Raw genomic sequence first — 16,943 nt, 5'->3', positions numbered from 1 at the left:
TGCGATAGGCTCTTGAAGAAGTACCCTCAATGTACAGTGCAAAACCCACAAACCACTGCTAGAGAGAAAAGACCCTTGTAAAGATTCCTTTATTCTGCTTTCTTATTATGACTGACCAAGTCATTTCTAGTTTTCATTACCAGTTAGTTACTTACCTCTTGAAATCCCTCTTCTACTTATAATTCTACCAGAAAACTTCTAAACAACATAATTCTTAGTTCACCAAGTTTGTTAAAACAAAATGTTAATAATTAGAAGAAGTTAATGACTAGAATAACACCTGAAGACACCCATACCTGTCATATTTTTCGGAAAGGCATGAAGGCCTCTGTTTGGAATGGGGGCGTTCTTTTATATCCAAAAGTTCCTCCTGAAAAGAGAAATCAAATAGTGATTTTGAATCACATTTCTCAGGACACACATATTCAACCTATTTCTGTTCTGAATAATTCCAGGTGTCTACTGTAAATATTTCATAAAAACCTCATTTAAACCTTCATTTATTTCAGAAAGGAGAGATAAATGTTCTTATAAGAAGCTCAATCAGAATTATCAAAGAATTTAAAAGTGATCACTTTCTTGCTAAAATATATGCTCTCATAGTTGCTAATAATCTGGTTATATTCCATAACACTGAATGCTCATTAAGGCATCAGAGCTTCAGCCTCAGATAAAACCGTCCGCTAGTCTTACTACTTATAAGTGCATTAAATAACAATTTACAAGGGTATAGTCTTTCTTACAAGGGCCAGTTGCAAGAATAGAAAAGCACAAAAACACCCATATGCTATTTACCTGGATTCACCTATTAACATTTTCTCCCATTTATCATTTGGTAAACATAATGACAGGGTATCTGTAAAGTTCGTGTGCAATTTAAAATAGTTGGCCATTTTATTTTGGTACATATATTTTGAGATTGCTCTGCTGCCCTGGCTAGAGTACAGTGGCATCATCACAGCTCACAGCAACCACAAACTTCTAGGCTCAAGTGATTCTCCTGCCTCAGGCATATGTCACCACACCTGCTCAAGCAGGTCTTGAACTCAACTCAAGCAATCCCGCCTTGGCCTCCTAAAGTACTATACAGGTGTGAGACACTACCCTAGACTTCTTGCAGATTTTTTTTATTGATACAATTATTTGTGCATATACATGTGGTACATGTCATTTTGTTACATGTTTGGACTGTCTAATGATCAAGTCAGGGCATTTGGGGCATCTGTTACCGCAAGTATTATCATTTCTGTGTTGGGAACATTTCAAATCCTCTCTTCTAGCTATTTTGAAATATATGTTGTTGTTAACTACTATAGTCACCCTATCCTGCTATCAAACATGAAAACTTAGTCCAGGGGTCCTCAAACTACAGCCCGCGGGCCACATGCAGCGGTGTGATTGTATTTGTTCCCATTTTTTAATTTCCAAATAAGATATATGCAGTGTGCATGGGAATTTGTTCATAGTTTTTTTTTTTTTTTTTAAAACTATAGTCCAGCCCTCCAACAGTCTGAGGGACAGTGAACTGGCCCCCTGTTTAAAAAGTCTGAGGACCCCTGATATTCCTTCTATTTAACTGTATGTCTGTAACATTAATAAGCCTCTCTTATTTGCCCCCCTGCCAATCTCCTTCCCAGACTCTGGTATTTATCATTCTGTTCTCTGCCTCCACAAGATCAACTCTTTTACCTTCCCCATATGAATTTTTTAAAATCACTTGAGAGTAAATTGCATTAAATCATCATCTTTTACCCCTAAATACTTCAGTGTCTGCTTCCTAATAACGAAGATATTCTTTTACAGTCTCTTACGTGGTTCCATGAGGATATGGCCCTACAGAAAATGATTTGAATAATGAATTTTCCATTCTCCCAAGGACAATACTTGGCCAGTATCATAACAGATGCGTTGGAGAAGCTAATCCATCAGGTTGTTGGTTTTTCATAACCACAGTTATCAATACTTTCATCTACCCTCCCAATTCCAATTCTATCAAATGATCCAATAACATCCTTTGTATTTACTGTCTTCCCCGTCCAACAAAGGATCCAGTCTAGAATCAGATATTTGGCTGTCATGTCTTTTTGGTCTCCTTTAATCTTGAACGTTATTGCAACTTTTGTCTATTACAACATTGACATTTCCAAAGAATATAGCCTTGTTAAGAGAACATTATTCATTTTGGGCTTACTGTTTTCTCATGATTAGATCGAGACTAAGTATCCCTGGAGCAGAATACTAATCTGAGAGATGCTGTATCCCTCTTAGAGCATCACCTCTGGATGCCCATTATGTCCATCTGTCCTTTATTCCTTGATTCGTGATGTTAATTTTGATGATCCAGTTAAGGTGTTCTCTAGTTTCTCTACTATTTAGTTACTACTTTCCCATATGCATTTAGTACACAATCTGTGGGGAAACACTTTAAAATCATCCAAATATCCTGATCTTCAAAGCTTCCAATTAAATTTAACATCTATTAATGATTCTTGCACAAACCACTCTTCATTGTCCAACTCCAGCCCTCTATCTTTATCAGCCAGCACTTGGCGTCATACTGTAAACACAAGTCCTCTCTTCCCCATTTACCTATTTTTTTATTGCTATGGATTTAGATCTTCATTATTCTGGAGCTCAGCTTGTCCCAGACTTTGCCAGTGGAAGCCTCCTGATGTTGGCTCATGTGTCCTTTCAACATGGCCCCTATCATTTCTTTTTGTTTTGTTTTTCTGAGACAGAGTCTTACTGTGTCGCCCTCATTACAGCTCACAGCAACCTCAAACTCTTGGTCTTAAGCGATTCTCTTTCCTCAGCCTCCCAAGTAGCTGGGACTACAGGCACCCACCACAACACCTAAGTATTTTTTTTGCTGTTGGTGCAGTTGTCATTGTTGTTTAGCTGGCCAGGCTGGGTTCGAACCTGCCAGCCTCGGTGTCTGTGGCCAGTGCCCTAACCACTGTGCAACAGGCACCAAAGCCATATCATTTCTTTTTTTAAAGCGCTGCCTTATTTTCTTGGCTTATCTTGCACCCATGCTGTCCCAGCCCTGTCTATAATCAGCTACTTCTCTTCCCTTTTATGTGGGGAATGGCATGAAAAACCAAGTTATGGGAACTGAGTATCCTCATTTGCTTCAAGGTCCTTTCTGCAGAACCAGCAAATATGCATTTATATATGCACATATATACATACACTAACATAGAAACATCTGCTCATATGCTGCGTATAGACAAAAACTATTGCTTTTTTTTGATATACGTTGAAACATTTTCATAACAAAGCAATTTCCAAATGTTCAGTACCAGTAAAATCTGGCAACTGTCTTGCAAAAGAGCATACAGTGCTGTACTGGGACCTCTGCACCACTCCTAGCATGGGCCTCATGATAGGAGAACGTGCACTGCTTCTCAAATCACTGCTTCTATATCTTAGGGTAAGGACAGACAGATAGATTTCTTCTCTTTGGCCTGTAAAGATCATTGCCCATAAGCATATCATAAATTTTCTCAGGAAACTGAAGTATGTAAATGTTTTCTTCAGGACAGCAAAATGCCCTAGGACCAGATGACATTGTTGTTTAAAAACCAGGATATCAGGCATTTGCATTTTAAAAGAAATTATTTATGAATGAGCCACCTTATTAACTGTGTAGAAATACCTAGTAAAATTTAGAATGCTGAGACAAATAGAATTCCTAATATAAGAAAATATCTAGAGGCTGTTCAGAATTCTGGAAAACCTATAAAAACTTTGACACCACCTGCAAATCACAAAAAGCCGGGGAAATCTAGTGAAATATCCAGAACAAACAGTGCCAAACCTGTGGGGGTGACACAAATCTGGAGGTTAGGGGGTGTGAAGTGACTGGGCCAATAGGAGTTATGAAGATATCAATGTTACAGTACAGAGATCCTAGGACAGGAGGGCTTAAAATTTTTCCAGTAGAAATAAGGAGGATCTCGCAATACGGAAAATACCTAGATGCAACACTACAGGAAAAAAACAATGCAAAGAAATGTTTTTTGCTATTGGAAGTAACTCAAAGATTATTACATATTCCCTTACCACTACCACCCTCAAATCCAACCAAATACTAAAGAACCCTGGTACATTATTAAACTTAGGGCAATACCCATCACACTTAAAAACAGTGGGGTTTTTCTTTTTGAAACTTTTGACTCCAAAAGATAACAGGGAGCCCAAGTGATGGGTATTCTCAGTTACTACTATAGGCATTGGCTGAAACGCAAATGATTTTTACCTATTTAGCTTAGGAGTCACTGGGCAAGATTAATACTTTTTTTTTTTTTTTTTTTTTTTTTGTAGAGACAGAGTTTCACTTTATTGCCCTCGTGGCATCACAAAGCTCACAGCAACCTCCAACTCCTGGGCTTAGGCAATTCTCCTGCCTCAGCCTCCCGAGTAGCTGGGACTACAGGCGCCCGCCACAACGCCCGGCTATTTTTTTGTTGCAGTTTGGCCAGGGCTGGGTTTGAACCCGCCACCGTCGGTATATGGGGCTGGTGCCCTGCTCACTGAGCCACAGGCGCCGCCCCAAGATTAATACTTTTAACACACCCACAAAACATCTGGAAAATCATCTTTTGGTCCTGTTGGTGTAGAATAAAAAAAATATTTTAACAAAAGTAACAAACAGACTTACAAAAAAAGGGAAATGAGGAGCCTAAGGAGAGATGACAATTAAATGTAATATGGTATCCTAGATGGAATCCTGAAATAGAAAAAGGACATTAGTTTAAAGCTAAGAAACTGTGAATAACGTATAGACTTTAGCTAATAACAGTGTATCAATACTGGTTCACTAGTTGCAACAAATGTACCATACTAAAGATGCTAATAACAGAGATAATAGGAACCATCTACTATTTTTCCTAGTTTTTCTATAAATCTAAAACTATTCTATAAAATGAAGTTTAACCCTATCTCAGAAGCAGGTACGACAGTTAACTCAAAATTTATCAAAGACCTAAATGTAAGCACTTAAACTAAAAAGTGGGTGATGTATTAATAAATCTTCAAGACCTTGGATTAAGCAATTACATCTAAAACACAAGCAACCACTGAAGGTAAAAAAACACAGATAAGGCTCGGCGCCTATGGCTTAAGCGGCTAAGGCGCCAGCCACATACACCTGAGCTGGCGGGTTTGAATCCAGCCTGGGCCCACCAAACAACAATTACGGCTGCAACCAAAAAATAGCCAGGCGTTGTGGTGGCGCCTATAGTCCCAGCTACTTGGGAGGCGGAGACAGGAGACTCGCTTGAGCCCAGGAGTTGGAGGTTGCTGTGAGCTGTGATGCTATAGCACTCTACCCAGGGCGACAGCTTGAGGCTCTGTCTCAAAAAAAACACAGATAAATTGGATTCCAAATTTTAAAACTTTTGTGCTTCGAAGGCCACTATCAAGAAAATGAAAAGAAGGTTGGGCATAGTAGCTCATGCTTGCAATCCCAGCACTCTGGGAAGCCGAGGCCAGAACACAGCTTGAGTTCAGAAGTTCAAGACCAATAGGAGCAACAGAGGACCCCTGTCTCTACTAAAAATAGAAAAACTTGCTGGGTGCTGGAGTCTGGAGTCCCAGCTACTTGGGAAGCAGAGGCAGGAGAATCACTGAGCTCAAGAGTTTGAAGTTGCTGTGGGCTATGATGACATGGTATTCAACCCACTGGCAGCTGAGTGAGACTATGTCCCCCCACAAAAAAAAAAAAAAACGCTGGGCACCTGTAGCACAGTAAATGGTGCCATCCATACACCCGAGGCTGGCAGGTTCAAACCCAGCCCAGGCCAGCTAAACAACAATGACAACTGCACTACTCGGGAGGCTGAGGCAAGAGAATCACCTAAGCCCAAGAGCTAGAGGTTGCTGTGAGTTGTGACACTATGGCACTCTACTGAGGGCAACACAATGGAGACTCTGTCTCTTAAAAAAAAAAACAATGACAACTGCAACAAAAAAATACCTGGGCATTGAAGTGGGCACCTATAGTCTCAGCTACTTGGGAGGCTGAGGCAACAGAGTCACTTAAGCCCAAGAGTTTAAGGTTGCTGTGAGCTGTGACACCACAGCACTCTACCAAGGGTGACATAGTAAGACTCTATCTCAAAATAAATAAGTAAATAAAATTAAAATAAATAAATAAATAAAAATTAAAAATTAAAAAAGGAAGAAAAAGTCAAAAAACGAAAGAAAGAGGCGGCACCTGTGGCTCAAAGGAATGGGGCACGGGCACCAGCCCCGTATGCCGGAGGTGGCCCCGGCCAAAAACTGCAAAAAAAAAAAAAAAAAAGAAAGAAAGAAAGAAAGAAAGGCGAAAGGCTTGGCGCCCATACTACAGTGGTTATGGCGCCAGCCACATACACCAAGGGCGGCCGGTTCAAACCCAGCCCGTGCTAACTAAACAACTGCAACAAAAAAATAGCCCAGCGTTGTCCTGGGCACCTGTAGTCCCAGCTTCTTGGGAGGCTGAGGCAAGAGAATCGCATAAGCCCAAGAGTTTGAGGTTGCTGTGAGCTGTGAAGTCACAGCACTCTACCCAGGGTGACATAGTAAAACTATCTCAAAAAAAAAAAAAAAAAAAAAGAAAAGAAAATGAAAAGATAACCCATACAATGGGGAAGCAATGTATATAAAAATCATCTATCTGGTAAGTGTCTGGTAACCAAAATACATAAAAACTACTTATAACTCAACAACAAAAAGAACACTATTTGAGTATGGGAACAGGCATGGGATACTACACCTGGCTAGTTTTTCTATTTTTAGTACACATGGGGGTCTCACTCTTGCTCAGGCTGGTCTCGAATTCCTAAGCTCAAGCAATCCACTCACCTTGGCCTCCCAGAGTGCTAGGATTACTATAGGCATGAGCTACCATGCCTGGCCCAGAACATAATTTAAAAAACAGGCAAGGAGGGCATGGTGGCTTCACACCTGTAATTTTAGCCCTCTGGAAGCCCAAGGCAGGAGAATCACTGGAGACCAGCCTGAGCAAGATTAAGACCCCATCTCTATCAAAAATAGAAAAAAATAAACACATCTGTAATCCCAGCTAATCGGGAGGATGAGGCAGTTAGGCTCCCTGAGGCCAGGAGTTTGAGGTTGCAGTGAGCTGTCACGACAAAATTGCACTCTAGCCAGGGTGACAAAGTAAGACTCAGTCCCAGTGTACTCCAGCCTGAGTGACAGAGTGAGATATGGTCTCAAAAAATAAAACAAAACAAAAATAGGCCAGGCATGTTAATCCTAGCACTTTGGGAGGCTGAAGACCTCTTGAGGCAAGGAGTTCAAAGACCAGCCTGGGCAACAAAGGGAGATCCTATTCTCTACAAAAAATTAAACAAAAATTGTCTGGGCATGGTGGGGCCTGCCTGCAATCCTAGGTACATGGGAAGCTGAGGCAGGAGGCTCAATTGAGCCTAGGAGTGTGAGGTTGCAGCCAGCTATAGCCGAACCCCTTAGCAACAGAATAAGACCCTATCTCAGTAAATGAACATAGGAAAAAGATTTCAACAGCCATTTCTCCAAAGATGACACACAATGGCCAACACACACGAAAGGAGTTCAACAACATTAGGGGAATGCAAATCAAAACCACAGCGAGACAGTAATTTACACCCCCTATACTGGCTATAAATGAATAAAAAGGAAACTCATAAGGGTTGGCAAGGTTGTGGAGAAATGGCAACACTCACTCACACACTGTCCATGGGAATGTAAACTAGTGAGTGCAGTTGCTGTGGAAAACAGTGGCAGTTCCTTAAAAAGTTAAACAGTTACCATATGACCCAGCAATTCTACTCCTTGCTACATACCAAAAAAAAAAAAAAAAAAGGAACACATTTGCCCACACAAAAACCTGAACACAAATGCTCATAGCAGCATTATTCACAGCAACCAAAAATGGAAACCACCTACGTGTCCCTCAGGTGATAAATGAAATGTTGGTATATCCATAAGATGGGGTATTATTTGGTAATAAAAAGGAATGAAATATTGATACACTGAATGGAATGCGATGGATTATTTAGCAATAAAAAGAAATGAAGTACTTTCATTCTAAGCTACTGTAAGGTTCGATGAACCTTGAAAACATTACACTGAGTAAAAGAAGCCAGACACAAAGGCCATACATTGCATGATTCTATTTATATGTAATGTTCAGAATGGGTAAATCCACAGAGACAGAATGTAGACTAATGGTTGCTAGGGGGTGGGGGAGGAGATAACGATGACTGTTAAAAGGTACAAAGTTTCTGTCTGGGCTGCTGAAATTGTTCTGTGATTAGTGAACTTACTAAACATCACTGAATGGTACACTTACATATGTAAATTACACCTCAATCTTAAAAGTTTATTTAAAAAAGTAAATGAAGAAATTTAATGTTTTGTTCAATTAATTTTTCTTCTTATAGACTTACTGCTCTAATCAGACTGATAAAGGCTAACTACTCTCAGATACGAAAGAGTTGCTCAGGTTGGTAAAAGCATTTTAACTTTCACTCCCATGTTATTTGGTTTTTTTATTTTTTATTTTATTATTTTTTTTTTTTTTTTGAGACAGAGACTCAAGCTGTTGCCCTGGGTAGAGTGCCATAGCATCACAGCTCACAGCAACCTCAAACTCCTGAGCTCAAGTGATTCTCCTGCCTCTGCCTCCCAAGTAGCTGGGACTATAGGCACCTGCCACAACACCTGGCTATTTTTTGGTTGCAGCCGACATTGTTGTTTGGCAGGCCCCGGCTGGATTTGAACCCGCCAGCTCAGGTGTATGTGGCTGGCACTTTAGCCGTTTGAGCCACAGGTGCTGAGTGTCTGTTTATTTATTGTTGTTGACTTTACATGCTTGGCATATGTAAGTGTGAATAAATGCTCAAGTGACCAACTGTACAAATCTGACAGCCTGTAAGGGGCAGAGTAATAAACAAGTTCCATACTGGGTTAAACCACACTAGCAGCACCATTTATACCAGGGTGCACCTGTAACCAAGCTAAAGCTGAGATTTTCAACTGCTGCGCCATGACAGGATCTTAGGTGTGCTGCAAAAAATTTTAAAGATCATTACTTATTTGGAAAGAAGTTCGAAGCACAGTAAGTTTATTCTTTTTTTAAACTTTTTTTTTTTTTTTTTTGAGACAGTCTTATTATGTCGCCCTCAGTAGAGTGCCATGGTGTCACAGCTCATAGCAACCTCAAACCCTGGGGCTTAAGCAATTCTGTTGCCTCAGCCTCCCAAGTAGGTGGGACTACAGGTGTCTGCCACAACACCTGGCTATTTCTTGTTGTAGTTGTCCTTGTTTGGCAGGTCCGGGCTGGGTTCAAACCCTCCATCCTTGGAGTATGTGGCTGGCGCCGTAACCACTACGCTATGGGCCCTGAACCCTTTTTTTTTTTTTTTTTTTTGATCAATGTAATTTAAGTGTGCTGCAGAAGTTTAACTATAGGTTCAAGTGTGCCATAAGATAAAAAAGGATGATAAACACTCGGCTACAGCATAGCTCACCTGTTTGTAGAAGACGAAGAGCCATTTTCTTCACTAACAGGCTGAAAAATGGTACACACACGCACACACACACACACACCCCCCACCAACCTCTTGGGTTGTAAAAACTGCTGGGAAAAAACATCTAGGGTAAAACTATTTACTGTTCTTAACAGCAAGCTTCTCAAACCAGTTTCATGGACTCAAGGAATATAAGGATGCCTCACTCTAAAAACCATATATGAAAGTACACATGTGTGCAATTTCTACAATGAGTGTTCACGGCTTCAAAAGATCACCAGAGGGTGGCGCCCATAGCTCAATGAGTAGGACGTCAGCCATATACATCCAGGCTGGTGGGTTCGAACCCAGCCCCAGCCAGCTAAACAATGACAACTGCAACCAAAAAATAGCTGTGTGTTGTGGCAGGTGCCTGTAGCCCCGCTACTTAGGAGGCTAAGGCAAGAAAATCGTTTAAGCCCAAGAGTTGGAGGTTGTGAGCTATGACACTACGGCCCTGAGGGCAACACAGTGAGACTGTCTCAAAAAAAAAAAAAAAGGGGGGGGGCAGCGCCTGTGGCTCAAGGAGTAGGGCGCCGGTCCCATATGCTGGAGGTGGCGGGTTCAAACCTAGCCCTGGCCAAAAACCACAAAAAAAAAAAAAAAAAAGAAAGAAAGAAAGAACAAGAAAAATCACCAGTGGACCCCAAACAGGTTAAGAATTAATGCTGTAGGGCGGCACCTGTGGCTCAATGGAGTAAGGTGGTGGGTTCAAACCCAGCCCTGGCCAAAAACTGCAAAAAAGAATGCTGTAAATTAAACGTGTTTCTCAAAAAGTGGGCCAAGGGTCCAATTTTACCTACATGTTTAGGGTAAAATAAGAACCTCCTTGTGTAGCTTAGAAAGCTAAGTATGGGCAGCACCTGTGGCTCAGTGGGTAGGGCACCAGCCCCATATACAGAGGATGGCAGGTTCAAATTCAGCCCGGGCCAAACTGCAAGAACAATAAAAAATAGCCATGCGTTGTGGCAGGCACCTGTAGTCCCAGCTACTCGGGAGGCTGAGGCAAGATAATCGCCTGAGCCCAGGAGTTGGAGGTTGCTGTGAGCTGTGACGCCACGGTACTCTACGGAGGGCGATAAAGTGAGACTCTGAAAAAAAAAAAAAAAAAAAGAAAGCTAAGTATGTTACCTTTCAGCAACATCTAAAGATGCATAAGATGGTATCCCAGCATACAAAGATCCCCTACTTAAGTAGGGAGGAGAGAAATCATAAGCTAAGTGCGCTCTTTTCATAACAGTTGATGGTTCCTGTGTGGCAGGCTCTTTGCCTAGCATAGGCAGATCCCTGCCCCTAAGACTGTTCTAGTCTTTCAAGAGAAGTGTTGAACTTGCCATCTCATTAAGAGCCCTTAACATCAATTATTCTTGGAAAAGAACCCCTTTGGGCTTTTTTGTTTTTTCCTAGAGACAGGGCCTGGTTCTGTCATCCAGTGGTTCAATCACAGTTCACAATAGCCTTGAGCTCCTGAGCTCAAGCAGACCTCCTGCCTGAGTCTCCTGAGTAGTCTCCTGAGTAGCCACCACACCTGGCCAATTTTTAAATTTTTATTTCAGATTAACATGAGGTTACGATTAGGTTACATTGTTTGTGCTTGCTAGGTGAAGTCCCTGTGTGGCTGTGTTGGCTCACCTAGGTGGTGCGCCGTGTACCACTTCATTGTGCCTGTTAGCTGAGAGCATGCCAATCCCTCTCCCCCCAAACTTGTATTTTTTTGAGATAGGGTCTTGTTTTGTTGCCTGGGCTAGGGTGCAGTGGCATTATCATAACTCACTACAACCTCAAACTCCTGGGCTCTAGGAAGCCTACCACCTCAGCCAAAGTGCTGGGATTATAAGCAAGAGCCACCATGTCCAGCCTCCTCTGGGGTATTTTCAAAGAAAACTTTCAACTTTGGCTAAAGGGGAAATGCTTGGGAAATGCCATAAGGCTGCTCTGTCCTTATGAGTATTTCAGGAGAAAATGTGGTATTACCCTTTTGTAGAGTCTCAAAAACCCAAAGCAACTTACTGATTGTGGAGAAATTCACTAAAGTTATCATCTGGACAAAAGAAGAGTTAGTATCTGAAACCAGTTACTAAAATCTGACGAGGCAAGAACGAGCTGCTCATTGCCCAAGAGCCACGCACCCCATGATGTATAAACACATTTTCTTAGCTGGAGCAGCCTTCCTTGAGGAAAATTTGTCAAGCCTCCCAAAACAACTTCTTTGGGAAAAATATAGGCATCTACTTTGGGTAATCAGTATTACAGTAGGAAGCAAATGAATCTCAACATAAGCACCAAACAACAGTTAAAATCCTCAACCAGTTTCTTTCTGCAGAAATCCTTTGTAGTAGCTGCTCATTCTGATAACATCCTGATATGACAGCAGAATTTCACACAAGTAACCACCACAGAAGGAGATTAAGGGAAACTATTCCTTGGCTTTGTGAGCTGAATTCAAGTCACAAGATAAAAAAGTTCAATTTTTTTATGATTAAGGTATATGCATTTTAAAAAACCAAAATTTCCTTGTTAATGGTCAAAGCACTCACTCTAGAAGTGACCCAGTACCCTGCGTATGCCTGGCTCTTCAAGAAGGCTAATGTCCAGAGAGGAGCACTTAGGTTGGGTCCATCTTTGACCTCCTCACCCCAGTCCCATACTCTCCACATTCCCAGTAGTTTACAGGCCTGGCCCATCAGACTCCCAGATAGTTGGGGAATTGACCTGACATTTCATTCTGCATAACCACATAATTGCTCTGAAAAGATTAGAAAGCTGTAAATATAGATCACCATGGGGTATTAGCCTTCATAGTTGTTAGCCAGGGCAATAGGGTGAGAAAGGGGCATTTGGGATACATTCCATCATCCCTCATTTATGAAATTAAGAGAATTTAGAATAATTCTCATAGGCAGGTCAGGCAGGATTCAAATGGAATTCACACAGTTGAAAACAGATTTAGGTCAGCACCTATGGCTCAAAGGGTTGGGCGCTGACCCCATATACCGGAGGTAGTGGGTTCAAGCCCGGCCCCGGCCCCGGCCCCGGCCGAAAACTGAAAAAGAAAAAAAAAAAAAAGAAAACAAGATTTAGCACCTAGATTCATGCAAAGAATCTTTTTTTTTTTTTTGGTTTTTGTCCAGGGCTGGGTTTGAACCCGCCACCTCCGGCATATGGGACTGGCACCCTACTCACTGAGCCACAGGCGCCACCCTCATGCAAAGAATCTAACAGCAGCTGATTTCAATGCAAAGACTTTGTTCTCCTGGAAGAATTTATATGAAACTATGGGGCAAGGGTGCTGAATCCTAGCTTGTCATGATGACTTAGAATTGAAATGGGTAGGAAAGAACAGTCAGAAGATAGTTACCTATGGTCTTGCCAACCTGCTGCTTCTAAGAACTTTAAGTTAGCTCCTCTGGGCAGCTGACAGATTAAGACTGAATAATAGGCTGGGAGAGGTGGCTCACGCCTGTAATCCTAGCACTCTGGGAGGTAGCACTCAGGGTGGACAACCTGAGCTCACAAGTTCGAGACCAGCCTGAGCCAAGAGCAAGACCCCATCTCTAAAAATAGCCGGGCATTGTGGTAGGCACCTGTAGTCCCAGCTACTTGGGAGGCTGAGGCAAGAGAATCACTTGAGCTCAAGCGTTTGAGGTTGGTTGCTCTGACCTATGATGCCACAGCAGTCTACCTAGGGTTACAAAGTGAGACTGTCTCAAAAAAAAAAAAAAAAAAAAGACTTAATAATTTTTTTTTTTTTTTTTTTGCAGTTTTTCGCCAGGGCTGGGTTTGAACCCACCACCTCCAGTATATGGGGCCAGTGCCCTACTCCTTTGAGTCACAGGCACTGCCCACCATAATTCTGTCTTCTCACAAATAAACATGCATCCTTATTTTTATACTAGCTTAAGAAGTCTATAGCTAAGTATGTCACTGAAATACCACCTGTTGGGCGGCGCCTGTGGCTCAGTGAGTAGGGCACCGGCCCCATATGCCAAGGGTGGCGGGTTCAAACCCAGCCCCCGCCAAACTGCAACAAAAAAATAGCCGGGCATTGTGGCGGGCGCCTGTAGTCCCAGCTGCCTGGGAGTCTGAGGCAAGAGAATCGCATAAGCCCAAGAGTTAGAGGTTGCTGTGAGCTGTGTGACATCATGGCACTCTACCCGAGGGCGGTACAGTGAGACTGTCTCTACAAAAAAAAAAAAAAAAAATGAAATGCCACCTGTTAGAGGTTACTACTCAATCCAGTTTATGAAAAATACATATACAGTTATCAAGCAAGATTTCTGTATAGGAAAAGCCATCTGATTCCTGTTTTAAACCTAGGACTCAAATCAGATACACTTTTCTCAGAGGTTGGCTTCAAGTCTCATAACTGACTCTCTCCAAGAAACCTAGAGGATTATTCAAATCAGTCCACTTCAATTGCTTGTATGTTATTTTTTTCTTTTTTTTTTGAGACAGAGTCTCACTTTGTCACCCTAGGTAGAGTGCCGTAGCATCACAGCAACCCCAAACTCCTGGATTTAAGTGATTTTTTTGCCTCAACCTTCCAAGTAGCTAGGATTATAGGTAGCCACCACAATGCATGGCTAATTTTTTTTTTAAAGAGACTCACTTTATCGCCCTCGGTCGAGTGCTGTAGTGTTATAGCTCACAGCAACCTCCAGCTCTTGGGTTTAGGAGATTTTCTTGCCTCAGCCTCCCAAGTAGCTGGGACTACAGGCACCCGCCACAAAGCCGGGCTATTTTTTTTGTTGCAGTTTGGCTGGGGCCGGATTTGAACCTGCCACCCTCGGTATATGGAGCCAGTACCCTACTCACAGCCACAGGCACCACCCTGCACGGCTAATTTTTCTATTTCCAGTAGACACGGGGTCTTACTCTTGCTCAGGCTTATCTCAGACTCCTGAGCTTAAGGGATCTTCCACCTGAGCTTCCCAGTTAGTACACACAACTGCACCCTGCCCCTTGTCTGTTTTCTTGGTAGTTTTTTTTTTTTGTAGAGACAGAGTCTCACTGTACTGCCCTCAGGTAGAGTGCCGTGGCGTCACACGGCTCACAGCAACCTCTAACTCTTGGGCTTACACGATTCTCTTGCCTCAGTCTCCCAAGCAGCTGGGACTACAGGCGCCCGCCACAACGCCCGGCTATTTTTTTTGTTGCAGTTTGGCCGGGGCTGGGTTTGAACCCGCCACCCTCGGCATATGGGGCCGGCGCCCTACTCACCGAGCCATAGGCGCCGCCCTTTCTTGGTAGTTCTAAAGCAAAGATGACACAGCTGTAGCAAACACTATGACAAACTGGCTCAGTAGCCACAAATCAGTGTGGCATCCTTTAGGGATCCCTAGAGACATTGATGACTAAAATTGTGCTAATTTATAACTAGTCAAAGTAATGAAGAGTTCACATGAAGTTAACTCAGACAATCCAACACTTTTTTTTTTTTTTGAGACAGAGTCTCACAATGTTACCCTTGGTAGAGTGCTGTGACATCACAGCTCACAGCAACCTCAAACTCTTGGGCTTAAGCGATTCTCTTGCCTCAGCCTCCTGAGTAACTGGGACAGGCACCTGCCACAATGCCCAGCTATTTCTTGTTGCAGTTGGTTAGCTGGCCCAGGCTGGGTTTGAACCTGCCACCACTGGTGTATGTGGCTGGCACCATAACCACTGTGCTACAGGCACTGAGCCCCAACACCTACTTTTTTTTTTTTTTTGTAGAGACAGAGTCTCACTTTATGGCCCTCGGTAGAGTGCCGTGGCCTCACACAGCTCACAGCAACCTCCAACTCCTGGGCTTAAGCGATTCTCTTGCCTCAGCCTCCTGAGCAGCTGGGACTACAGGCGCCTGCTACAACGCCCGGCTATTTTTTGGTTGCGGTTTGGCCGGGGCCGGGTTTGAACCCGCCACCCTGGGTATATGGGGCTGGCGCCTTACCGACTGAGCCACAGGCGCCACCCCCCAACACCTACTTTTAATTGACAGATTCGACACGCATGCTTAACACAGTATAAAGCTAAATGCTTTGAATGTTTTACTGCCTCTCCAACAGGCAGGTGACAGCCATTTAATAAGAAATCAGAGGCAAAATATAGAAACAAAAGAGGCACAGCCCAAAGTATGCATATTCTGATATAAGGAGGTTACCCTATTCACTTGAAGGAAAAAAACACAGATCTGAATAGTCGGGAGGTCCACTATGTTTCTATTTTGGCTGGGTGCAGTGGCTCACGCCTGTATTCTAACACTCTGGGAGGCCAAGGCAGATGGAACACCTGAGCTCAGGAGTTCAAGACCAGCAAGAGCGAAAAACTTGCCGGGCGTTGTGGTGGGCACCATAGTCCCAGCTGCTGAGGAGGCTAAGGCAAGAAGATCTCTCTTTTTCTCTTTTGAGACAGTCTCACTTTGTCACCCTTGGTAGAGTGCCATCGCAGCAGCCCTCACAGCAACTTCAAATTCTTAGGCTCGAGTGATTCTGTTGCCTCAGCTTCCCAAGTAGCTAAGACTATAGTTGCCTGCCACAATGCCCAGCTATTTTTAGAGACAAGGTCTTCCTCTTGCTCAGGTTGGTCTTAAACTTATGAGCTCAAGCAATCCACCCGCCTCGACCTGACAAGGGATCTCTTGAGCCCAAGAATTTGAGGTTGCTATGAGCTATGATGCCACCGTACTCTATCCAGGGTGACAGAGTCTGTGTCAAAAAAGAAAAAAAAAAAAGTTTCCATTTGTACGTGTATTTCAAGCAGAAGATGACATCATTGACAGACTAAGGTACGGTTCTCAACGCAGGTACTAACCTCAACTGGTTAAAAAAAGGGGGGCCTCTTGGGGTGATGCCTGTGGCTCAAGGAGTAGGGTGCAGGTCCCATATGCCAGAGGTGGCAGGTTCAAACCTAGCCCCGGCCAAAAAAACCACAAAAAAAAAGGGGGGGGGAGGGCTCTGATGAAGAAGTTAAATGGGTCCCCCCGAATTTTTCTGCTAATGAGCACCACTACCTCCTGTTTCCTAAATGGCTCTCAAATTCAAACCTGAGTCAGAATCCCCTAAAAAGCTTGCTAAATCATAGGGCTAGGCTCTACCTCCAGAGTTTCTCATTCAATACCACTGAGAAGGGGCTCGAGATTTCTATTTCTTTCTTTTTTTTTTTTTTTTGTAAAGACAGAGTCTCACTTTACCGCCTTCAGTAGAGTGCCATTATGTCACAGGACTCGCAGCAATCTCTAGCTCTTGGGCTTCAGCGATTCTCCTACCTCAGCCTTCCGAGCAGCTGGGAATACAGGTGCCTGCCACAACGCCCGGCTATTTTTTTTTTTGTAGAGACAGAGTCTCACTTTACCGCCCTCGGTAGAGTGCCATGGCGTCACACAGCTTACAACAACCTCCAGCT

General features: G+C 43.0%; 1 protein-coding gene across 9 annotated transcripts in view; it reads right to left on the bottom strand.

Moving 5' to 3' along the window:
• EIF4ENIF1 (eukaryotic translation initiation factor 4E nuclear import factor 1) overlaps positions 1–16,943 on the bottom strand; it is a 60,112-nt gene that overhangs the window by 37,955 nt on the left and 5,214 nt on the right. For all 9 annotated transcript variants that reach the window (XM_053586886.1, XM_053586889.1, XM_053586884.1 and 6 more), the window contains exon 3: positions 297–370. In XM_053586886.1, the coding sequence (XP_053442861.1) occupies positions 297–370 (74 nt within the window). The remainder of the gene's footprint in view (positions 1–296; positions 371–16,943) is intronic.

Source organism: Nycticebus coucang, chromosome 4, assembly GCF_027406575.1.
Source record: "Nycticebus coucang isolate mNycCou1 chromosome 4, mNycCou1.pri, whole genome shotgun sequence".
Classification (NCBI taxonomy): Eukaryota; Metazoa; Chordata; class Mammalia; order Primates; family Lorisidae; genus Nycticebus; species Nycticebus coucang.
Note: the sequence above shows the minus strand (reverse complement) of the source record. Positions and strands in the feature narration are given on the sequence as shown.